This window comes from Mixophyes fleayi, chromosome 11 (assembly GCF_038048845.1).
Source record: "Mixophyes fleayi isolate aMixFle1 chromosome 11, aMixFle1.hap1, whole genome shotgun sequence".
In the NCBI taxonomy this organism is placed as follows: Eukaryota; Metazoa; Chordata; class Amphibia; order Anura; family Limnodynastidae; genus Mixophyes; species Mixophyes fleayi.
Genome location: NC_134412.1, coordinates 72,428,936 through 72,455,202, shown reverse-complemented (window position 1 = coordinate 72,455,202; position 26,267 = coordinate 72,428,936). Strand labels below are relative to the sequence as shown.

At 43.3% G+C, this 26,267-nt stretch overlaps 1 protein-coding gene across 8 annotated transcripts in view; it reads left to right on the top strand.

The window, feature by feature from the left end:
- The window catches only part of SAMD11 (sterile alpha motif domain containing 11), a 133,863-nt gene that overhangs the window by 83,859 nt on the left and 23,737 nt on the right, over nt 1–26,267 (top strand). For all 8 annotated transcript variants that reach the window (XR_012680053.1, XM_075191622.1, XM_075191621.1 and 5 more), the window contains 2 exons: nt 15,176–15,268; nt 21,564–21,725. Coding sequence is in view for 7 of the 8 variants with exons in the window: in XM_075191622.1 (XP_075047723.1) it covers nt 15,176–15,268; nt 21,564–21,725 (255 nt within the window). In the remaining variant the exon portion in view is untranslated. The remainder of the gene's footprint in view (nt 1–15,175; nt 15,269–21,563; nt 21,726–26,267) is intronic.

Sequence of the window (26,267 nt, the reverse complement as noted above, 5' to 3'; positions counted from 1 at the left end):
CCCAGCTCTTAGTAAAATCTATTGGGTGTGCACACCTACCCTGAAATATAATGGTGATATCGTGCACTCTACTGTAAGATATAAGGTTATTAGAAGTCACTTAGGAGGTCCAGCACTATATCAATGCACGCTGCCCCAGGCTGAGTGCATTTATACAGGTCATACAACTCTGAGGTGACTTATAATATCCTTTTTATTATTATTATTATTATTATTATTATTATTGTTATACACTAGGGAATACATTATTTATTAAAATACTGATTTAAATCTTAAGCAAAACAAGTTGCTAATATGAAGTTATCCTCATATGCTCTGGTCATGTGACACAAGTGACATCACTAGTCTCCATATATAAGTGATGACGTTTCTACTCACCAAGGGCCTCATTTAGAGTCGGACGCAAAGTCCATTTCAGGTGCATCCTGCACATTTCCACTGATGGGTATGCGCAGTTAGCAACAGTTCCCTGCAGTTCCGTCTGCTTTTCAGACGCAGTGTACACTGCAACAGCTTGCGTCTCAGTACGAGGGAAAGGGTGGAACACGTAGTTATGTAGGCGTGACCGTGAATAATTCATATGCTATGGGCGTCTACCTGAAAAAACTACCCTAGTCGGATCAAGACGCAGGCAGAGCACACGTCAAAACAAGATTGAAACATTGCGGCAGGAATTAGGTGACGCACGTAGTTAGATGCAGGAACTGGTCGCAGTTTGGTAGGGTATTACGAGTGGGACACAACTGGGGTTACATGCCACTCGTAATACCCTACCAAGCTGCAGCACACTCCCACTCTTTCATGTAAGTCTTAGACGCACGTTGTGTCCGACTCTAAATGAGGCCCCAAGTATAAGGATATTTTTAACAGGATATTTTGCTAATTTAATGACCCTGTCTCCCAGGAGGTCAGGAAGAGCCACGTGGGGGTGGGGTGAACTGCATTTTTAATTTTTTCATTTTGTGTTACATATTGCAGTGTAGATGGGGCATGTCTGTATTAGGTGATTAGTGCCCCTGCAAATGCGCTACTGGACCAAATGGGTTCCATTAAAATTGCGCTCACTCCAACAAACGGAATTAAAAGCTTCACACGCAGAAACGGGACACATGTAGTAAAGACAGCCTCTGAGACCCCTCACTCTGTCATAAGTAAATCTAAACTAAATTAATACGTACAAATCAAGGTGTTTTGCAATGTGCATTCGGTGTATTTCATAAATGAGGTCCACTGCCATTATAGATATTAAATTACAAAAACAATATGGTTAATTAATAGTTTACTTTGATGTTCATCATAAGATTGTTGCTTTTCTGGGATTATCGGGTCCACCTTAAGTTTTCCCCATCACGCCTCTCTGCGTGCTCCGGTAACACAGCTGCTCTCTCAGTATGTGGTCGTCCATGGGTTAATAGCGTGCGCATCTCCTGAATGCTGACAGTAAGGATGTGTTTGTTCATGCATGCGGCTACATTTTATTATTTCTCCCTATATATCGGTTCTTTCCAGACTGCTGCACAAAGTCGCACAGAGGTCTTAAACCCAGATATCCGTGTGACATTAGCACTATGTGATGTGGGCATAAAAGCTGTGAGTTTCTACTAGTGGGGGAGGGAGGGAGGCCAGAGGGAAGCAGGAGAAGCAGCGCACACTGATAACATCTAATTGCTATATTGATCTGTCTTGGAGCCAGTGTGAGAGCCGCAGGGTGATTGAGATGTGTATCCCCTTCCTATTCAGATGCCGGGGACTGGCTGATATTAATCATTTACCACTGACACTGCTGTAATAATACCAGGAAAAAAAAGAACGAGACCACGGAAACCGTTCAGCTGTTCTGCAGAGCTTACACTTTAGTGGCACTGAAGATTTGACTAACAGCTGTTTGCTGTTAGTACAGAATGATAACTGATTTACCAAGAGCCTACCCGTGGCAGGTCAGAGATCCCCTCAATCCTGTCCAAAAAGATTTTAGTGAAGAAAATCTTTCTTTACAGAAAATATTTCTTTCCACAACCAAGATGGATGCTTTAATAAATGGCTCCCTACATTGTGTTTTTTTGGGGGGGATTTTTGGCAAAGTGAAGGATTTGCTTCTATCCAGGCCATTAGCTGCGTGTTAGTACTACACATTGACAAGCCTCTAGTCACAAGATGATAATTGAATGTATATCAAAGAAGTAATTGGATGCTCTCAAGCTTACCATCGCAATAATACTGTAGTAAGAAACGGTCATAAATAGGTTGCGATCTGTGGCAAGATTGCTCAATATTACCAGGGTAACATTCTGGGCTAAGTCATGTTTACTATAAAGGCAAACAAGGCACATGCCTAGGACGGCACAATTTTGCTGACAGGACTGTATGTGGTGGCATTGAGACTGGTGGGCATCAATCTGTTATACTGGGCACATGTTTCATAGTGTGGTTGTTATGATGCTACTAAACTGGGCATTTAGCTGTATTCACGGGAATGAAACTATGATGGGTTGATGCTTTTATACTGGGCACAGTATGCTGGGCATAAAACTTCAATAGGTATAAGACTGTTATTTTGGGCACAGGCTTGTAATGGTAGACATGTGGCTGTGGTGGGCATGAGGCTGTCAATCTGGGCACAAGACTGTATGTGGTGGTGAATATGAAGCTGTTGTGCCCCCACATGGCTGCATATAGCCCATACACTGAGGTAAAGTAAAGCCTGGCCCCAGTGTCCTTCAGTGAGATTACTGACAGGAAGTCTGCTGTGCACAGCAAAACATCTTCCCCCATAATCTCAACTTTATCTCAAAGCAGCTCCTGAAACGTTTATATTTCAAAAAATTATTAGTAGCTTTTTTATATAGAGCATCTGGTCAACCTTAACTATATGTCTCACCCTTGTTCTGCCAATAACAACCCATTGGGGTATGTGCTTTTTGTTGACCCAAGATACATTAGAAAATGCAGGATTTGTTTCTACGTGAACTGTGAGTAGGTTTCTTGCTCCCCCATATTGAGGATGTGCTAATAACAGCAGGGAAACGGTTGTGTGAGCAGAAAGTGTCTGTTATCTGTAGGAAGGATGAGATTAGTAGGTGATAAGACTCAAGGTGCAGTGCTGGCTGCAGCTCAGAGGTTTTATCTAGAGAGAGAGGGATGAGCCGAGAACAGGGCTCACTTTAATCTTAATTGGAGAAGACATACAAAGGGATGAGGCTTCCTGACAAAGGCAGGCCAGAAAGCTGCAGGTTTGCACATTAAACACAGATTTAGAAGCCTCTTTAAGCGGCTCGAGGTGTCTCTGTAAACAAGCACAATCCTAGCCATCCACTTTAGCTAATTCGCCTCGGCCAGAGGGAGAGAGAGAGAGACTGCGCCTGCCCTTCCTGTCATATATGTCCTTTTTCTTATGGCCCTGTGTCTGCAGACACCTGTCTCTTTAACCCCGGCTGCTCTGAAATCCACTCTGAGGATCTGGTGCCATTCTGGTAATATACTATCTTGTAAATCACCATCTCAGATGTGTGTGGGAGAGTTGTGATTTGTTTTAGTGGTGTCTATAGAATCTTTCAAAAGTGAGAGAAGAGTCGTGTTCTTTTTCTTAATTAAGTTGTTTACTAATTACAAGTATCTGCAATGTTTTTGTTTTAATTTCATTTTATTTTTGTTGATCAGTTTTAAACAGTAAAGTCATATTTTGTACTTGGATGTAGCTGTGTTAGACGTTTTTTAGATGTATGTATTTCAGGCTTGTGTAATATAGTATAAACTTAACACTATGGCTGACACACCAATTAATTATAATTGAATTTAGGAGATTTTAGGACTGTGCATGGAATGCATGTAAATGTTTTACAGTATAACACCTGTTAACAGAGAGTAACTCTAATCAAAGTATCACTTGTTTTGACAATACAGACAGTTCTGGGGAAATGTATATTAATTGATGCATATGTATTAGCACTTGTGATTTTCTTGGTTAGAAATTTGATATGCCTGACTCAAAAGTTATTATTGAGCAATTACAGTCTAAAATGACTCGCTAATACGTTTGCTCCTGATTTGTATATAGCAGGCATGTTTGTCTCTGTCTTTGAAAGTATTCTTGTGCGACATACAGTCCGGTTCTATGCTGTATTTTATTATATACCACATGATACACTGAAATGCAAGTAGGTGATGTTTTGTTAGCTAATGGGGTAGCAGGACAGGGTTGATGGCGGTACAGGATATCCTGGTCTCACTTGTGAGACAGAGTGGCACAGTGTGTTTGTTTAATGATGAATTAAGTGGCACGTGATAACCTGGTGCCCAAGGGCAATGTACTGTATTGTGTCATTACTTGGAAGGGGGGATGGTACAGGAGATTTTGTTTTGCTACCTTCTATTTTAAGCCTATCCTAATATGAACCTTCGAAACATGGGCAAGTACCCTGTTACCTGTTTTGCTGCATTTTGGCTCTTGAACATTTATTTTTCAACTTTCAGGTAACTTTAATATACTGGTTTATATATTCATATTGGTTTATATATTCCATGTAGGGAATTCCTACTGCAACTTTCAATAAATACATTGCTCTCTGTATCTAGTTTTCTCCAGGGCTTCTCAGCCATTCTTTTATAGCACCAGGCAGAGTTATTTTCATTGGTTTAGGACATACTTACCTACTTTCTTCAGCTCCCTTCCGGGAGCCAGCCAGTGGAGGGGGGGCGTGAAGGGGCGGGGTGGCCGAAATCGCGTCATTTCGGCCCCGCCCCCTGTGACGTCATGACGCAAATTGCGTCATTTGACAGCGGGGGGCGGGGCCAAACGCCGCGATTCACCGGGAATCGCGGCGTTTGGGATCTAATTCTGCCCACTTCACTAGGAAGTGGGGCACTTCCTAGTGAAGTGGGCAGAATTCGGGAGATTGCCACACTCGCCCGGGAGTCCGGGAGACTCTCACAAAATGCGGGAGTCTCCCGGACATTCCGGGAGAGTTGGCAAGTATGGTTTAGGACAGGCCTGGCCAACCTGTGGCTCTCCAGGTGTTGCAAAACTACAAGCCCCAGCATGCTTTGCCAGTAGATAGCCAGCCACTGCTAGCAAGGTATGCTGGGACTTGTAGTTTCACAACACCTGGAGAGCCGCAGGTTGGCCCGGCTTGCTCTAGGACAGTGTTGGCTAACCTGTGACACTCCAGGTGTTGTGAAACTACAAGTCCCAGCATACCCTTCCAGCAATAAGCTGCTATATATTGGCAAAGCATGCTGGGACTTGTAGTTTCAAAAAAACACCTGGAGTGTCACAGGTTAGCCAACACTGCTCTAGGATATGACACAGATGTGCTCTGCATACAGTTGTATCCAATGCAGAGAGGACAGCAGAGCTGTGTCATCCCAGGGACATAAAATAAACTGCTCTGCCCGATGATATAAATAATTAAGTGTATGAAATGCAATGTATTTGAAAAAGTTGCAGTAGGTGCAAGCCGATAGACTAAACGAATCCAATGGGGGGTGGGAGTCTTGGGGCGAACCCTTTAAAACAAGGCAAGTAATGACATTTATAGAGTTGGCAAACTCACAATGCTGTTAATAGGAGAAGAATCATAAAGTGATGGTGGCAGCCATACTCTGTGCTGTCATCCTTGATGAGAGCTGTATGGATGGACGGCTCACCTCTGTGCAAGCAGCGTGACAGGAATGTGAGAGGCACCTGGGTCTGTACATGCACTGCGGGGCGTGACAGCTTCACCTCGCTGCACACAGCAGCTGCACACACGGGAGAGAGCCGGACAGTCACTGACAGCAGCCAGAGAGACAGCGAGGATGGCTTTCACACATGCACAAATAAAGTTTGCACAGGACAGAGTGAGAGGGCTGCTGGAGGGACACGAGTGTGAGTATGAGAGAGCTGCTGGAGGAGTGTGAGTAGTGAGAGAGCTGCTGGAGGGACATGAGTGTGAGTAGTGAGAGCTGCTGGAGGGACACGAGTGTGAGTAGTGAGAGAGCTGCTGGAGGAGTGTGAGTAGTGAGAGAGCTGCTGGAGGAGTGTGAGTATGAGAGAGCTGCTGGAGGAGTGTGAGTAGCGAGAGAGCTGCTGGAGGGACACGAGTGTGAGTGGTGAGAGAGCTGCTGGAGGGACACGAGTGTGAGTGGTGAGAGAGCTGCTGGAGGGACACGAGTGTGAGTAGTGAGATAGCTGCTGGAGGGACACGAGTGTGAGTAGTGAGAGAGCTGCTGGAGGAGTGTGAGTGGTGAGAGAGCTGCTGGAGGGACACGAGTGTGAGTGGTGAGAGAGCTGCTGGAGGGACACGAGAGTGAGTAGTGAGAGAGCTGCTGGAGGGACACGAGTGTGAGTAGTGAGAGAGCTGCTGGAGGGACACGAGTGTGAGTAGTGAGAGCTGCTGGAGGAGTGTGAATAGTGAGAGAGCTGCTGGAGGGACACGAGTGTGAGTAGTGAGAGAGCTGCTGGGGGACACGAGTGTGAGTAGTGAGAGGGCTGCTGGAGGGAAACGAGTGTGAGTAGTGAGAGAGCTGCTGGAGGGACACGAGTGTGAGTAGTGAGAGAGCTGCTGAAGGGACACGAGTGTGAGTAGTGAGAGCTGTTGGAGGAGTGTGAGTAGTGAGGGAGCTGCTGGAGGGACACAAGTGTGAGTAGTGAGAGAGCTGCTGAAGGGACACGAGTGTGAGTAGTGAGAGAGCTGCTGGAGGGACACGAGTGTGAGTATTGAGAGAGCTGCTGGAGGAGTGTGAGTAGTGAGAGAGCTGCTGGAGTTGTGTGAGTAGTGAGCTGCTGGAGGGACACGAGTGTGAGTGGTGAGAGAGCTGCTGGAGGGACACGAGTGTGAGTAGTGAGAGAGCTGCTGGAGGAGTGAGAGAGCTGCTGGAGGAGTGTGAGTAGTGAGAGAGCTGCTGGAGTTGTGTGAGTAGTGAGAGAGCTGCTGGAGGAGTGTGAGTAGTGAGAGAGCTGCTGGAGGAGTGTGAGTAGTGAGAGAGCTGCTGGAGGAGTGTGAGTAGTGAGAGCTGCTGGAGGAGTGTGAGTAGTGAGAGAGCTGCTGGAGGAGTGTGAGTAGTGAGAGAGCTGCTGGAGGGACACGAGTGTGAGTAGTGAGAAAGGCACAGGATCAGTGTGACCGTGCGAGGTTGGGAGTACACGCTGTAAGCAGACAGCTGGCAGCCCCTGCCCTCCTAATGGGTTGGGATTGGTGCTGACAGCAGACCTCTGTGTTTGAGGACTTATTAATGGCTTTGTGGTTAGATCCTTGAGGTTTGTGCAGCTTTCAAGGTGCTGCTTCTGTAGAACGACTTTACAGAAGGCAGGACCTGTCATCCTGTCTCTCTGAAGCCCTCTTCAGGTTGGTAGAGAACTTGTGTGTATGTATGTCTCTATCTATCTGCTCTCTGTGCCCCTTCATGTCTTCTCATGTCTACATGACCTGTCTCCTTGCACCCTTCATTCTCACTAAACCCTGTACCAGCCTTGCTGTAGGCAGTGCTGCTGTCTGGGAATGACAGGGTGCTAGGTACACGCCAACCTTTTAAACTCTCACCTTCCACTTTATAATCGTTCCCTTTCTTCTGCTGTCATGGCTGTACCAACATGTAACCCTTTCCTGGCTAGCTGGATTTAGTAAATCCACCGCTATGCTAAGTTTATACCTGGCAGAATGAATGAGTCATGGTTTCCTACTTTTTAGTTTTAGGACACTTTTCAAATTGGCGAGGGGTCACTTTTATTCCTCTACACATCGTTCCTTCCAAGGAACAGACTGTGGAGTTCTGTTTATGTTACATTCTTTGTAGAATGATTGATATGATACTGTACATATTCTACTATAATACATTAAACTCTCTTTTATTTAAGTTGACAAGACATTGTATATATCTGGCTGTGTACATTCTTCATCAATGTGCAGGTGTGTATGGTTGTGTACATGTATGTGTGTATGCATAAGTGAAGCAGTATGTATACATCTGTACATGTTACAGTCTACAAGTGTGTGTTTGTCTATATGACAGTGCCTGCGTGTGTCCATGTATGTGTATTAGTCTGTGTGCAACTATGTACATGTAAGAATCTGGAAGTATGCACATTATATGTGACTGAATATTTAAAAGTCTGGAAACATTCAGATTGTATTGGCTGTAAATGTAAAAGTTTTGAAGTATGTGGCTATTTACAATTAACATTTTATAAGTGTGTATGTATGTGCATTGAACCTGTGACAGGCAATGCTATATGCATACAGTATTGGATAAGATGGTTTTACCAGGGCATCTCATGGGTTAACTATACAACCATTTGGGTGATTCACCAGAGATAGGAGGCCACCGCCTCTCCCCCCACCCTTGGTTCTCAGGCCACAGGCAGCCGGACCCCCCAGCTTGTAATGAACTGTGATGCTGGTCTCTTAGGGGAGTGTTTTCATATCGATTAGTAGCCCTCTGAATAGTTTTCGCCATGGCACCGTGACTCAAACGCTTCCTGAATGTAATTACTTTCCACTCCTTTAACCCATGCGGTTTTCTAAAACACCTTCACCTCCCCAATATGAGTGCAAGTTATTAGATTCAAACCTTGTGACCAGCCTATGTCACACGTCTTGTATATTCACTTAACTCTTCTTTCCTTTCATTATTTTATTTATTTTATGTTGTTTTCAATGTCTTCTTTTATTACGTACCCAGATTATGTTCCCTGTGCCCCATCTCTCTTGTACTATTATTTTCCCTCTCCTACTGGCTCCCCGCCTTGTATGTGTTTCTTCCACCCCCTCCTCTCTTCTCCCACCCTGCTCTCCCTGGTCCTCAGGAAGAAGACAGTTTGAAAGCTTTCCGCTTTGCTCTGGGCAATAGTCTCTGCTCTCGGAGCCAATCAGTGGCAGCTCTTCAGGCCCAGTGGGGCTCGGCAAACATTAGATCAATAAGTTATTAGCACCATTCTGTCAGCTGTAATGTGGAGATTGATTGTGTGGGAGCCCTGGTTTGCTGGCTGCCACTTCCCCATCCTGATGAAGATGACAGATTAAGGGAATAAGAGAAAGGAATTAAGAGAGCCGGTGTTGCCGTCAGAAGTGTTATGGGCAGGGGACGTGGCGGCCCATCTGAGCCGTGGCTCGTGCCAACTTCTGGCCTGTGCGTTTAGTGGCGTTGATGCGCTCAGCAGAAGAGCTCTGTAAAGTCAGTGTAGTTAAGAGCTGCCTCGTTAGCCGGGCACAGGCAGGATATGCTGCTGCCGTCTTCTAATGCCTACTGCAGCTTGTGTGTGCCCTGCAGGTTGTTCCTTTATAGCACAAAGAGCTCTAGAGAGAATGCAAGGATAGAAAAACATGGGGGTAGACGAAACAGAGGAAGAGAGGAAGGAGAAAGGTGGCAGAGGCTGGATCATAGGAATAAAAACATAAAAATAAATTGGATACTGAGAGTAGAATGAAGGAGACCTAAAGAAAGATAAATTGTGCGGAGGAAAGAGGGGTCAGCATAGCTAATAGATGGATAGGGTAGAGCAAAGTTGCAGCTGCCTTCTATTTGTCACAACTATACTAATTTAGGATTTGTGTCCATTGTGTGTCAAATGATAATGTTGAAGTATATTTGTTGCCATGATTCAATATCAGGGGACAGGTACTTGGAGATCGTGGTGGCTGTTTCATAGATGCTTAATGTTGAGTTACTTACCCTTATTCCCCCCTCCCCCCCTTGCCAGTGGTATTATGCCAATAATGGGGAGACATTTATCAGAGATAATAAGAAAGATGGCGACTGCCACTGTAACTTTCAGGATAAATTAGAGAGTGACGAAAAAAGTACAAGTACCTCTCTGTTATTTTTAACACGCAGTAATCTAGAAAAATACTTTATCACTGGTGTGGAGATTAAGCTAATATTGGTGAGAATGCAGCCTATCAATTCACTGGTAACTGAGGCTTGAGGCACTTAGCACCTAATGCCTCCTTGATGTCAAAAGTTCCTAGTTATTTGATAGGCAGAATATTGGCTCACCCTCTGGTGTGTGTGTGTGTATATGTGTGTGTGTATATATATATATATATATATATATATATATATGTGTGTGTAATTATATATATATATGTAATTGTATATATGTGTGTCCACTTAAGATATGACAGTATCCGGTGGTCGCCTGGAGTTTCCCTGTACTACATCAAAGTGAGGGACAGATTGGTGATTCTTGTACGACTGCATTTCAAACCGATATATATATCCAGATGGTAGTGATGTCACTAATGTCATATTTTAAAAAGTCATATAATATATGCGTTTATAAAAAAAAAAAAAACTCCACTGTTGTCCAAAAACCTTATTAAAGGGCCACAACGGTATTCTAAAAGCTCTCCGTTTCTCGGCTTTAAATCCAAATCTGGAGTAGTCCCATCCCTTTGAGAGGTTTATCCCTAATTGAATGCTTTCCCATATCTGCAATCTGTGCACCAACCTTTGGCTTATCTCGCAGGCAGCCATAAGGCTTACGCGGTAACAAGCACAGAGCATAGCTTCATAGCAGCTTCTTGTAGGGTTCAGGGTAAGCATTATTCATCTGTGGATAGAACACAGCGCTGAGGATGAAGCCATAGAAACTGGGCTAACTGCTGCACTTCATTTTACCTGGGGTGGGGTGCAAATGACATAAGTCCTAGATAAGCGCCTTACTGTCCTTTGGTTGAAGCATTGCAATATTATAGGATAATACACTTGTAATTATAAAAGGTTCACATTTGGGCTAATTAACGGACACATATTAGATGGAAAGTGGTAACTAGTAATAGTTGAGTCACTGTTGAGTCTTCAGTATCCACACACTGTCGCACTTGACAACATTTGTGCTCCTGTGTTGGGAATTGCTTCATGTTGTGCGCACACCAGATCTATTATCTGCTCTCTAGTCTTTCCTAGCCGGGCTCCCAAACATATATTCACGTGACAGTACAAGGGCCAATTCAATAAATCATTCTGGAGACCGGAGGCACAGCAGAACTGAGTCAGATCCTACCCGTATCCCACACACATCTGCTGCACTGCCAGCCAATAAACACAAGCTGTTAGCAGACTGTAGCCCGGATGCCAGATAGGAATGTGTGTCGCCATCAAGGTGTGTGTCGCCCGTATGTATCTTGCAGCAAAAGAAGATACATATATGTAGCATGTCAGATGTATGTTGGTATGTACAGAGCATGCGTATGGACATTAGTCATATTACTCATTTACCGTTTACGCACATAGAGTGGAGGTTGTCAAACAATATTCATGATTATCCGTTCACTAAGGACCAGTGAGAGAAATGCTTCAATTGTCTACGTGGTTCCTCCGTGAATTGATAGACTGTCCTTCCTACATGGTGGTCCAACATACAAAATGGCTGCCTCCACCATGTGTGGGTAATGGGTACACTATAACAGCTGAATAAGTAGGTACTTAGAGGAGCTGACAATCTAGAGAATGGGGAGAGTTCTATACACAGGATATGGGTAGACATTAAGGAGAGCAAAGCTTAAAAAAGGAGTAACTTTGCACCTGGACAAAACCATGTTGCATTGGAGGGGGGGGGGGTAAATTTAAAATGTGGGAACAGATTTATAGTTTGGGTAGGGCATGTCCTAGATCAGTGTTGGCTAACCAGTGTGGTGAAACTACAAGTCCCAGCATATCCTTCCAGCAATAAGCTGCTATATACTGGCAAAACATGCTGGGACTTGTAGTTTCACAAACACCTGGAGTGTCACAGGTTAGCCAACATTGTCCTAGATCAACTTTAAATTTCAATGTTAAAATAAAGCTATTAAGTATTTGTGTGCTGCATGACACAACAGCCAGTATTTAACTTATGTGCAAAATAATGAACTAATTTGCACCCCTTGTATTGTAACATGGTTTGTCCAGGATCAAACTTACTCCTTTTTTTTTTTGCTTTGTTCTCATTAATGACTTGGGCCCTAAATATAGAAGATTATAGGCAGGTAAATAAGCAATATATGGGTCAGTGCTCTCTCCACAGATTTGTTTTATGGGCGTAAGGTCAGGACTACTAGACCAGTCTAGGACATCCATCTATTGTCCTGTTGAAAGACAAATTTCCTCACTAGTTTGAGCTTATTGACAGACGGTAGAGAGTTTTTCTCTAGTATTCTTCCATAATGTGCCCCATTCATCCTGACAAGATTGTCACACCCCGCTGCTGGGGTTATGTTATTAGGGCTGCGTAACATCACAGATGTTATATATAACAATAATAATAACAAACATGATGTTACTACCTCCGTTCTTCACAATGGGGCAGTGTTTCCGGTATGGTGAGCAGTGAGCAGCTTCACTCATTGAGACCCTCTCATAACGGCCCTTAGTGCTGTTTGGATATTAATGACCCATGTACAGTATTTTCCGTCACAGGCGTCTGTAGCTCATTCAGCTACAGTTGGCCTCCTAGTTGCCCATTAAGTCGCCCTTCTTGTCCGGGAACTAAATTTGAGAGGGGCATGATCTAGACGAGTGATCGACAACCTGATACTCTTCAAGGACCTCATGGGCAACACTTTAACCTTCTAAAGGGGCGCATGTTACCTTTAATCTCAGGAATAACTTAAAACTATGTAGTTAATTGAAAAAAAGAGACACCAATCGATAATAAAATATCTCTGACTTAAGCTGGGTACACACTACAGAAATTTCAACCAACTTTTTATGCCGAGCGATTTTACATGCGAGGATGGTCCGATCGCTCGGTCCATGGACTGCATACACACTAGCCTTGTTTAGGACGATAAAGGGAAGAGCGGACGTCCCTTTAGCGACTTTTTACAGCCATGTTGTCGTGAGCAATGACTGTAATTTCGTTTTCACTGTTGTGGATCAGTCAGAAGTTTATACACACTACACAGCGGAAACGAGATTGGAACGAAAATATTAAACGGTACGACCAACCAAATGAGGCGACAATCGTCCATTTGGGCAGACTTTCGACCATCGTGTCACTGCACACACTGACCCGACTTTTGAATGAGCGGTCGTATGTCGGCTGATTTAGTCGATTATTGGATGAAAACTTTGTAGTGTGTACCCAGCTTTGGTTTGGAATGGGGGATCTCTACCATGCTGCTGGACCTCTCTCATAGAGAGGGGTGTTTTATTGAAGTTGTAAAATGTTAACTTCCACAATCCCCTTCTCCAGTTATCCAGAAAATGACCTATTATCCCTGTATGTCTTTGTAGTCTGAGATTGCCTGGATCATTGTGACATTATCCATGTCTGTCTTCCATAGAACATGCATGTTCTAAACTAAATGTAAAACAGATAATAGTGTTTGTATTTACTATGTATATGTCCTGTGAAGAGGATGTACATCTGAGTACACGGAGCCCTTGCAGTGAAACGGTATCTGACTATATCTGAGTTTTAGAGAGATGTTCTGTTAATGAACGTGTGCACGGCAATGAGTACTAAGCTAGGGTACTGTCTCTGTTTGTGTTTGTCAGTAACGGGAGAGTGTGTCTGTGTGTGGGTAGGATCTGGCTCCAGGCCTGTAGGTTCCTGCCCTCCCTTGTCTAACGTTTCTGGCAGCAGCGCACGCTGAAGGTTACATGGAGATTTGCCAGTGTTCGTGTTTGCAGAATTCGTGACCAAGCATACCGTCTGTGACTTTGTACAAACTTCGCCCGTGCTTGTTTGTCTGCCCTTTATTCCGCAACAGAATCACGAGCTGTATGCCTGTAGAGATGGACAGCCGTGGCTCACCACCAGCTGTGTGTTATTTTATGTACAACCCCGAGCAAGGCTGGGAGACAGGGCCGTCTGTCCCCCTGGGCAGTTGCCCGGGGGCTCCACTAGCAAAGGGCCTCCAATAGAAAAAACATCTATTCACCCATGTATCAAGGCACAGCTGTACAGCTTGTTTTTTTAATGTTTAAACACTGATTTTTGTTGCAGGTACCAATAAATATAAACATAATTTTATTGATAATTTACATTTTTATTCCTGTGAGTGTTTGTGTAGCTAGGGGCCCAAGTGCACTGCTTTGCCCATAATGCCTAGGGGCCCATAATGTTGTTAAGATGGCCCTGCTGGGAGATGGTGGAAGTCTGAATGCTGGTATTAATTCAAACAGACAATGTAAACCCAAAACATAGGTTCCAACAGCTATAAGAAAAGTTCCAAACTCCTTTGCAGACCCCTATCTCTTATGAGCATCTATGTAGATCCTGGAGGTCAGTTAATGTCTAGGGATTTATTTGGAACATTTCCATGACTCCCAGCATCTGATAATTCAGAAACACAATGATTCATTTATGCACACAGAACATGTTATAATTGGTGAGCACCGTACGCAGCCCGTACACTGCTCGCTGTATGACAGCACGTTCCTGTAAGATGCTGCATCTATTCTATAACAAGCCCTTGATAGATGAGAATTTGAAGCTTCCAATGACAGCCATCCTCTTCCTTCCTGCCTCGTGCAGCAGTATCAGGCTCCCCAGCCTCCCCCCAGCCACATAATAGGAGGGTATTGATTGGAAAATCTGTGCAGGGGATGCTGTAATTGTATATTAGATATTTGCGTTGGCTCCTAGATCTCCACTAATGCAAAAGAGTCTGATGTTTCCGCAGCAGAGACAAGCAGAAGTGGGAGAGACAGGCAGGCAGAGAAGGCGAGACAGTTGAGAAGACAGAGAGACAGCCAGGGGACGAGAGGAGACACGGGGAGTAGAGGGAGTACGCAGAAGACTTAGAGCAGGCGGCTAAAGGGTGTTTAGAGAAGTGTTTTGAAAGGAGGCTGAGTAGAATCTCAGGCTGTGCAGCAGCAGCAGCAGGGTTTGAAAGCTGTGGAAAAACTCGGGGGACAGATGATGAATCTCAGTAAGAATAACCCGCATTCAATATTTTTATAGCTCAAAATCTTTTCATTGATCCTCTCGCTGTGAGAGCACAGACTGATGTGCCACACAGGGGGAGCGGATGAGACAGTTGTGTTAGAGGGTATGCTGCAAGTTGACTATTGCTTTACTATTATGCATTTTTTTTTATTTTCTTTTATCTATTCAACTCTTGTACTGCCACTGGCAGCATATTGTTCCGATTTGCTAAGATTTAAAAAGATTTCTTTTAAAAAAATGCTTTGTATGTTGCTTTGCAGTGATGGCTAATTTTTCTCTCACTGACGTCCTTTTCTTTTTGCTGTTTCTTTGATTTTTTTTTAGATCACTTTTTAGGTAAGAAGCGAGAATGCTCTCCCAACAGTAACAGCGAGTGCCCTCTGGAAAGCAAGAAAGCCAGAAGCGAGTCTCCGAAGGGTGAGTGGCATCCTGTGCGCTTCCTTAAAGCTGATTGTGATTGGGAGGTGGGGGGGATAGGGGGAGCTGGTGGAGGGCGTGGATGGAGGGAGGGAGAGTTGTCAAGGTGATGTGTTTGTGGAGTGTCAAAGTGTAGCAGGAGGGAGGAGGAGAGGGCTACTGAGTGGATAAAAATGCCTCATTAGCCCACCCTTTCATCGCTATCAGGGACATCACTCCTCTGTGCCCTAATGATTTGCTCTGCATGCAGATGGGTGTTAATGAGGCGGCTAAAACTTTACATGATGTCAGCCCAGACATTAAGCCGTGATCCAATCCATTCCAGGCTGACAACCAGAGACTGGATAAGGAAGGGCAGAGTGATATGGAGAGGGGTCCCTTGGCAGCTGCCGTACTCGCACTGTGAATGTGGCTTGTCAAGGCTCCGTATTAACACTCTTATATTATGCTCATCTACATGTTATATATAAAGCCATTCTTCTGGTCATGCCATCGATCTGACATTATTTTGGGTTCTGTTGATTTTTATAATGTGTCTCCGATTCATGATTTTCTTTTTGGCTACAAATTAAGGGCAATATTTTTTTTGTAATCAAAATATAACTTCTAGAAAGCAGGTAACATGCATTAAATATTATATAGTTTATTAGTTGTCAGTACACAATTGCTGTGCAATAACTGATCTTGTGCACCCTTTGGGTTGCCACTTTCAGGTTAAAATATACAGGTACTGTAGGATATTAACTTGTATGACATATATTGGAAAACCGGGTCAGATATTAGAGTCCAGTTTATCAGCCTGTTAGTATACTTTCACATTTACTTTGATATTTTGCTGTCGGTTAGGGGCTGTTCATTTATGTTTTGTATATTTATACAACTGCGCGGTCCCGCGTGGTACTAAAAATGTTCTCCAACCCCTATATGCTCTTGATAACTTAACCCCCGTCATATAGCTGCCTGCTCTAAACGACGCTTTCTTAAACGGGAAAGACTAAAGGCGGGGGGGCCACGGCCGTCAAACGTTTGGGAGATTTCCAGGGTGTACTGGCGATGCGCTATACGGCTCAGTGATCTCTTTACCAGTCATTTACGCTGTGGTAGCTGCAGCTTGAATGATATGTACCATGCACGCCAAATAAACGCCCGTGTATATCCATTCAAAACCTCACTTATAGCAATGTGCCAACATATTCTGTAAGCGCTACGGAATATGTTGGCGCTATATAAATAAATGATGATGATATTGTTTAGTACATCCCTGTGGTATGTATTTTTCATAGCGTTCTGGTAGTTTTGTTTTTTTTAACCCTATCCATTCCAGAACATGCAAATTAGCATTGGTGGATCGCAGACACATCACAAATAGCGCACATTTTAATGCTTTTGTCTTGCATATCTTTCTGATTTCACTGTGCGAAATTGAAAAAGTGGCGTAAACGACCTATGGATGTTTGTGATGGTTGATGTATATAAATAATCAGCATTGGGTTCTTTCTTTGTTGGATGCAATTCATATATGATACTTACTAAATGAACTCTGGCCTCTGCAGTATTATGGCTGTTTTATATATGCGATTCCTCAATGTGGGTGACTTGACAGCGCCCGTGATACATAAATATACGTATATATGGGGGCTGTTGAATGCCAGCAGTTTTATTTGCTTGTATCAGTCGTTGAAAGAGCAACATTTTTTACATCTATAATCATTTTTTGCCTTGTAGAGAAGTCATTTGTTTTTTTATAGCATAGTACATTAAGGGGCATATTCAATTGTTGGCGTTACTGGGCCAAGTAACGCGGCGCACGCACTATCACTGTCATTACGGTAATAGTGCGCGTAAATACCGTTATTACGGTACCTTTCACGCTGGATTTCAGCTCGCGGCTCAGGGAGCTGCGAGCTTAAATCCGGCTTAGTATTACCGGAATAACGGTAATACTTTTTATGCCGCGGAAAATGGGAACAATTGAATATGCCCCTAAAACTCTGTTATTGGGCCTAGACAACATTCGGCTCTTCAGCAGTTGGGGTGCTACAACTCCCAGAATGCACTGCCAGCCTGTGTGTGTGTGTGTGTGTGTGTGTGTGTGTGTATATATATATATATATATATATATATATATATATATAGATATAGATATACACATATATATTTGACTGTATGCCAATTTTGTGCTCTCACTCCCCCCATCAATGCCCGTATCGGGGTTCTATATACTTACTTGGGTCTGAAATTCACCGTAACAAGGATTCCAGTCTCACCGAACCATGGCGTTGGGGTTGGAGGGGAAGCACTCTTTCTTGCCTTAGACCGCACAGTGGTTAATTACACTGCGCTCAGAGCAGGGGGGAAAAAAAAGGAGATGAAAAAAACATAGCAATTAATTCTCCGAGCTTCTGTTCACGCTACCAAACAAAATTAATCAGAAATAATTAGTGTTTTTATTTTTGGAGCCTCTGTAGATTCCTTCCTTTGTTTTGAGGTCTCCTTGAATCTTTCTCATTACACGACAGCGCTGGCACAATGAACCCAGTTGGTGGCCTTGAAATCGTTTTATGTTAACCCCCTCACTGCCAGACTGGCTAACTTTGTACTCTGTGTAATGCACTGTATATTACACCAGTTTAGCAGTCATCTTACTAAAGGACAGCCAGCTCATGCGGGGCATGCATTACTGGATCGTCCCACCCCAAGGTTAGCTGATATAGGAATATGGAAACAGAACACTCTATTCTATGTGAAGCTCTGTATACCAAGTCTGCTCACAGTATTAATGGTTCTATTATTTCTTGGCTCCCCTTGTCAAAGAAAATGCAGTTTGTAGTTCATAAAATGAAGACACTTCTGCGCTTTCTTTAAGTGTTTCGGCACAGTGGCAGCTTTCAGCACTGCTGATTAACCTATCCTCGCGACGAACGTCGTGCTAGGGAGCACCAGGTAGGTCTGGAATGTCTACTTCGGGCGCTATACTGGCTAGGTCTCCCCAATTTCCAGTGACGGAACCAAGTTTTAAGGATTTCTCTCTGGAAATGTCCTAATTTTCTGGACTTTGGGCTTCAATACATCGGCATAATAACTAAGTGTCCGTGGAAACTATTTTAGAATGTTTGCAACTAACAGTTCATTATCTGGTTGCCGCGACGCTCTGACCAATCATTGTAGGAAGAGAGAGCCTGTAAATTTGCCATTTGTACGTATGTTTCACGCTGGCACAATAATTCTTGCTATCATGCCTTTTATTATTTGTTTTTCTGTACTGAAAAATGAATGGTACATTCTGTGCTAGACTGTATGAATCACAGTGTGTATGGTTAGACCCAAAGGGTTAGCAAAAGGTTTTTCCCCATTGCTCATTGGGTCACCTACCCTCTGTAACACATCGTGAGCCGAGTAGTGCGACTGTCTGTCCACACTCTGTGACCCGCTCAACCTTCCATGCAGCCGAGAAGACAGGAGCCGCTAATTGGCTGGTTATGGAGACTGCAGCTTCTGCCTCAGTCACCAGATAATTCTTCTATTTCCTCGTCCGAGGGGGAGAACGACAGACAGACAGATGCTGTTGTCTGGGCTGTACTTCGCCTCTCTGGTGCCTGCTGGAGATTTGTCTGGATCAATGTCCAGTCCTTGGCCATATTAGCCGATAATGACCAGGGCAGACACAGGAAAGCCGCAATGAGCACGGTATTAGTGAGGGCTGAGCCCACTCAAAGCTCCAGATCGGGTTTTGTCTGGCTGCTCACTAATTAATGCCTATCTCGGTGTTTTCTCTTTTCTATAATCTGGAAATATGAGTAGATTATTCTATTAACCTGTGTGCGTCCAGGCATACTGCAGATCTCTGTGTCAGCAAAGGTGTAATCTCCCTAAACAACACGTCTTGTTAATAATCTAATCCTTCCTAATAACACATTACTGAAGATTCTATGTGTATGGGGTCCCGTGTGTTGTCACCTGTCCTCAGAGTCATTAGCCCATGCTGTTTCACTTGTAACCACGGATCATCCCTTATCATGTTTTTTTTTGTTTTAATCCCTCGATAATTTGCTGAGCCAACATTTCGTTTATTGTAATCCCGCATTAAAGTTTCTAAAAAAGAATGTCTACATAATAGAGGGAGTCCAAAGGAGATATGTGGCTGACCAAAAGGGTACGTGCACTCTGGTGTCTACCCCCCTCTCTTTATCTCATCATAAAACAAAGGAAAAACATATATTGAGACATGATGGGCCTGAGTCATTAAGGAGAGCAAAGCATAAACCAGGAGTAACTTTGCACCTGGGCAAAAGCATGTTGCTTTGGAGTGGGAGGTAAATTTAAAATGTGGGAACAGATTTATAGTTGGGGTAGGGCATGTCCTAGATCAACTTTACATTTCAGTGTAAAAATAAAGCTAACAAGTATTTGTGTTCTAGATGAAAAAACAGCCTGTATTTAACTAATGTGCAAAATAATTATCTAATTTGCACCCCTTGCGTTGCAACATGGTTTGTCCCAGAGAATATTTACTCCTCCCCCCCCCCCTTACTTTCCTTAATGACTCAGGCCCGTTGTGTTTATGTATGTATGTATGTATGTATACATTTACAGATATGTGCAATTTGTTTTTCTTTAAAAGTGCGTCTATGTCAAACAGGAATTTGTTATCTTGTTCAAGCCAAACGCTCATGTTGATGCTTCTTAATTGCATCTCATGCGTTAACACTAGTATTACCATTGAGCTGATTGTAAGTTTTCAACACAAGTGATGCCCACATAAAGAAGGAAATATGTGTGACTCAGCCTCCCTGACCGAACTCTCCTTTGGCGGTGGCTAGTTACATCTATATTGGTCAATGACTATAACGCATACTTGCCTACTTTCGGTAAGCTCTATCCGGGAGAGGGGCGTGACTGGAGGGCGGGGCGCGACCAAACGCGTCATATTGGCCCCGCGACGGAAATGTCTGTTTGTCGTGAGGGGCGGGGCCAAAATGATGCGATTCACCGCGATTCGCGTCATTTCGGGAAGGTAGTTGCGGGATGCGGGAGACTTGCCTGGTCTCCCAGGAGTCCGTGAGACCGACCCGAATTTTGAGAGTCTCGCGGACATTTTGGGAGCGTTGGCAAGTATGCTATGATGACGTGTACAGATGATTTTTCCGCCCCATTTATTTAAAAATCATCTCGGGACAGCTCATTCCGATAGTAGTGGGATATCTCCGATATCTGCTACAGTCCTATAGTTATAAATAACTATCTTACTTAAAAATGCAGTTATCCTCCAAAAAGTGCAGTTTTCGGGGGAATTAAAGCTATTAGGACCTCAATAAATTGGCCCTTAAGACTTATTGTAAAGGGGACTAACCTATTGGCGTGTATGAGTGTGTATCTATATTAGGGAATTTAGACTGTAAGCTCCAATGGGGCAGGGACTGATGTGAGTGAGTTCTCTGTACAGCGCTGCGGAATTAGTGGTGCTATATAAATAAATGATGATGATGATGATTGGCGTCACTGGCGATCATTAGCATTCCTCCCTCGCATCAGTCACCGACAGCACTTTACAAGGCCACGGATCATTGTAGTCTTGTCACAGTAAAAAGTAAATCTTACAGTAAAGCATTGTATGCTGTTTATGGAAAAGTGGAGGTTTTTTTTTTGTTTGTTTGTTTCCTGCCCTGAAAGTGTCACACTCCTGTCTATATTGATGTAATTATGTTTTTCCCAAGGCTGACTATGCCTATTCCCGGAAAGGTCACCGAGTAGCGCGCACGCAGGTGACAGAATACTATAAATACACAAGCGGGGGTGTCTTGCGAGGCATCTCTGATTAGCCTATGTACCCAGGTGTGCGCCTGTATTGTTGATCCTGTAGTAAATGAGGACTCTGGTGCAGGTGTGTTGCTGGAGGATATTCGGTTATATACAATAATGTCATTAGCTCTGCATAGATTTTTCATGCCTATATGTAACCAGTGGACAAATGGAGATCAGGCTGGTGGAATTAACATCTGCCTTCTGCAAGGGCTGTGGCAGATCCATCAAACAATATGCTCCAATGAAACTGTACAACGTGGTAATGTTTTGGGGAACGTTTGCTATTTAACCAATATTTTGAATAACCTTGAAATGTGTTAATTTAATGCTTTGGGAATTGGATTGCCAGGTAGAGGTTGGCGTTGGTAACAATATAGCTAATTTGGAGATAGAGCATGTATACCATGATGGAATCTTGATGATGATATGAGCAAGTATATATATTTTATGTGCACAAAGGTTACTAAGTTTTTTTTTTTACATTTCTCCACAGAAAACTCCCAGACTCCTTTGCTGGAGGAGCCATTGGCTCAAATGACTCCCGAGGAGCACTACAGACGTATGATGTCAGCACTTAATGAACATGGCAGCTTTGAAGAGCAGCAGCAGCGGCTCTACCAGCTGGCAAATAGCATGGCGGTCCCTTCCCACAGCGGTAAGATTAACCGTACAATTGGTGGTGTCATTAGTTGTTGAAACTACAATTGTGTTAAACGTGAGCACATATTTAGTTAAACTAGGGAGGTAAAACAGTTTTAAGTGATAAATGGAGCAGTTTTGTGACATAACTTAAATGTCTCCAGCAAATATGACGGTCTAGTTCCAGTCGGTATGAAGACGTAGCAGAGACACTTTATTAAATTGCCTTTTTTGATTTGTTGAGGTGAGAAGAGGGAATGAGACGGCTGTCTTTGTGTGATGAGAGAATAGGACTGGCTCTCCATATTTACACCCATTGTGGAATTCACAGTTATTGTATGGAATGCGCGATCACAGAAATAGGGATTTACTATACTGATGCAGCCAAATTAACGCACTTGAGCAATCGAGATGATTAAACCGAGTGTCCGTCGGCAGCCCCCCCCGGTGGGTGCAGCCACGTTCATGAAGACACAGTCACTTAAAGTAAGACCAGCTGTTTTCGCAGGGACGGGGCTGAGATTCCAGGCACAGATTTTAATAAATCAAGGCCACAGCTCGACTAACCCGTTAGGGCTTTGATTTATTAAAATCATTACTCTCAATCGTGACGGAGAGTCAAGGGGTGGCCTTGATTTATTAAAACGTACCAGGCTGCGGGGGGAAGGGATCCACAGATAGTAACAGATTCTCTGATAGCAGCTTGGGTAGGAGTGAGGAGATACAGCCTCACGTCATTAGTCGTGCAGGGGACAATTATATATCCCGCTCAGGGGTCTTCAGGCTACACATCTTGATAAGGAATAGACTCAAGCAGCTCGTGATGGGAGAAAATAAGAGTACATTTTAATTTTTGGGTTAGATGGTGTATAAAGAAATGAAGGTGGAAGAAAAATAAAGTGAGAATAGCGACTGGTGCGGACAGCTCATCAGGGAACCTGCCCGATAACCCGAACTCCAGCCTTTTGGAACCAGGTTTTACTTTGGGTATTAAGGAAATATCTGTGAAGGGGTTAGACCAGCACATGTGATGTGTCCTCTGAGGTAGAGATAGAGGGACTAATATGTAAAGCGTGTCCTCTGTTCTCTTTTCCCGGCAGTAGGATATAGCTGCAGATCCATGAAGAATTTTATCTCTGCTTTCTCTTGCCTGATATTAATCCCTGGCTTTACCCGCAGCCTCCTGGGCTTATAGTGTCACTCCATGGGATTTTTCCAGCTGTCAGAGAGACGTCCTGCCTCCTGCAGGCCGTGAAAGCACATTCATGGAGGCATCGCGGGAGTCACGGTGCCTCATCTGGGCCTGTCACTGATACCATGGGAGTTCCGTGACATGTCAACAGAAGTAACGGGAACAGTGCAAGGATTTAACTACAACGCCAGGCACAATAACCACTGAACGTTCAGTAGGAAGTGGTGACCTCACTGAGACATGAGGCACTGAGTGTAGTGCATCCTAGTGAATTAATAGGACACAGTCCCAAAAATATAGATTCAGTACACAATCTGCCTGCCGCCACTGAGCATGAGTGATCTTTAATTATACAGTAGGTCATAGTGTAGTGTATGCACGTCTTATTGCCTGTCTTATCAGAAGCACATAATAACCATTAATAACAGCCTTGGCCCCCCCCTCTCTCACCAATCTCTCTTTATCGTATCTCGTGACTCTATTTCTTGGTGGTCATGTTCTCTTTGTATGTTCTCCCTGTGTTTTACGTGTGTTGTAGGGAATTTAGACCGTAAGCTCCAAAGGGGCAGAGACTGATATGAAGAATTCCATAGAATAGAAGCTGAGCCCAACATGCCGGCCTCACTCTCTGCGACAATGTAGAGTAATCTGAGTCCTATTGGGAGAAGACGCTATATAAATAAAGAATTATTATTATTAATTTGTACTTACTACATTTCTGTCATTGTGTATTATTTTCAAGGCCCTTTTTATTTTTAGCATTTTATTTCTAGTTATTTTATACTTGTAACACAAAAGCTCTGACCGTTTTCACATATAGTTCCTTATTTTATTCATTCATTTACCTATGAGAGTAAGCAGACACGTTCTGTGCGGCCCTATGTCTAATCTAAGCATCAGGCACCGCAACTTATGCTGTCTTGTAGTTTTGTCCGGTGCAGTGCAGGCTGTGTTATCTTGCACGATGTACCACATCCCCTCCACCGTCTCTTCCTCCCATGTTACTTGTCCTGTACGCGGTTTCTGCCTGGCTCTCTCTCTCTTAGTGCCGACATTGGCCATCCTGCCGCTTTGCTCTGACAAAGGAAATTGTGGTTGGTAGTTGTTTGCAAGCTGCAGTATAGAGAATAGATGGAGTCACAGGGGAGCTGGTTCAATGAAGATCACTTGATGCGTCCACAAAACAAATATTATCAGTTCAATCTGTTAAACTTACTTCAAACTAGTGATTACAGCTTTTGCAGCTTTCAGTAAATATATTATTTTTTTTATTTTTTTTTAACTGATTTGTGTCACTTCTGCATTGTCAGCTTTTAGAGACTGGGAGTTACTATGATGATATTTAGATGGGTGGACATTGCTGTGTCTACAGATAAATATATATTAATGGAAAAACTCTGGCTATTGTAAATATGTGATCTAGAGGTACAGTAAGGGAATCAAGTAAACAATCGTCTAGCATACATGTTGCTATTCGGACAGTTACATATTGATCCAAGTCAGTGACTTAGGATGTGGGATGGATATTCACAGATGCATGGTAGCATCCAGTGGGCAACGATTGAATGTTTTTCTTAGATAACTGAGAGCTGTTGTGACAATTATTTAAAGGCAAGATAGCACAGTTCACATCCTCAACAGTATATAAAATATTTCTGTTGAGGGGAGGCGGGTTAATACCCTTTAAAGATACGTGGCTTTAAAATTTTTGGCAGTAGCCACCGGTAACTATAATACATTATTAAGTGGAATATTGTACTACGTCATTTTTTTGTTGTTGCAGTCACATGACCATTTGTAAAGATGGTCTGATCATTTTGAATGCTTGTTGCAAGGATTCTTTGTAGTTCAAGCAGTTATTTCTTGCTTAGGGCCTCTTATGCCTGATAGTATACTTACTGCAACTTTGAAGGATACTTGTATAACAAGAGCTATTTTTGAGTTACCAAAGATATATCAACTTAATTAGTTACTGTAATTGAGTGGCTTAGGATGTTCTTGCCCTAGTTTTACATATAGGGCATTCCATCTCATATGTACAGACAGTGTATTTTTATCCTATTGTGTTCGATATACTAAACTATCTGTCCATTTCTGAGATCTTGTGGCATGTGCTAAGAAAAGGACATTGTACATTCTGCGACGGACAAATGTAGATCTGATTCTTATCTCTTGGTGGTCAGACAATTTTCGCTTTAAATTCAGGCTTCCTGTACATTCGCTGTCGGCCCCCCTCTTACCCTCCCATCTCTGTGGCTTGTGTTCCTGAAGCCGCCAGATTTGACAGGCTATGACACCCCTGTGACTGCCAAGCACAGCAGCCGGGAAGCGCCCCCCAGGCTGAGCTGCCATATCTCATCTGCACAGTGCATCTCACAGATAGCACCGGGTACAGGAGCGCAGTCTGAAAACTAGAGCTGGAGAATCCAGGGATCTGTAGCAGGCAGACATAGCTCAACTAAAAGCACTACCTCCAGGCTACATGATCAGCACCCCCAAAGCAGGCAATTACCCAAGCAGCCTTAATTGTATCAGGATAATCTATAGTTCTAATGGTCATTGATTGTTCTGTCTTTCTTCTCATCATTGCTGTGCATGATCCAGAAATAAATGTGTGATAGGGGATGAATATCATGAGTTTAGAGGTCTGCCAGCAACATGTACTGAAATGTAAAATCAGCATTGAGTTGCAATTTTAAACTTTGATTGTCAAGGGGATACTTTATACAATGAGAGCAGAATTTATTTTTTGAATTTACAAAGCTTTCTAATAAATATTATTGATACATGATACTTTTAAGGTGTTTGATTATTATTTTAACTATGCATTATTCAGTGTTCCAAAATGTTTTCAAAATAAATGAATTATAACTAGCAACACTGAGCTGGGAACTCCATGATGCTAATTTGCCTAGTCAGAGCTTGTATTATAACCATACACAGCACAGTTTATATTAAAATTTCTCCAGGCTGTCATGCCTCGAGAATCAACCATCACAGGATCTGGCAGGATGAGGACGTCCCAAACCACCTGGAGTAAGGGATTAGGGCTGACAATTAAAAAATGAGCTTTTGTCTGGATTTATTCCAGTGACTGATGTGAATGAGTTCTCTGTACAGCGCTGCGGAATCAGTGGCGCTATATAAATAAATGATGATGATGATGATATCTCTGCTGCAGCTGGAATGAGGTGTGCGATAGGTTGAAATGTTTTAGTAAATGAGCCAATCAGGCGTTTTTATAGTTCGTTTTCTTAAGAGAACAATCTGTTACATTTTCCTAAGATTGAAAGAAAATACTTTTAAAATGCTTTTCTGCTTAGTATATATTAGGTTTGCTGTTATGCCCTCTTGTTCACTTGGTAA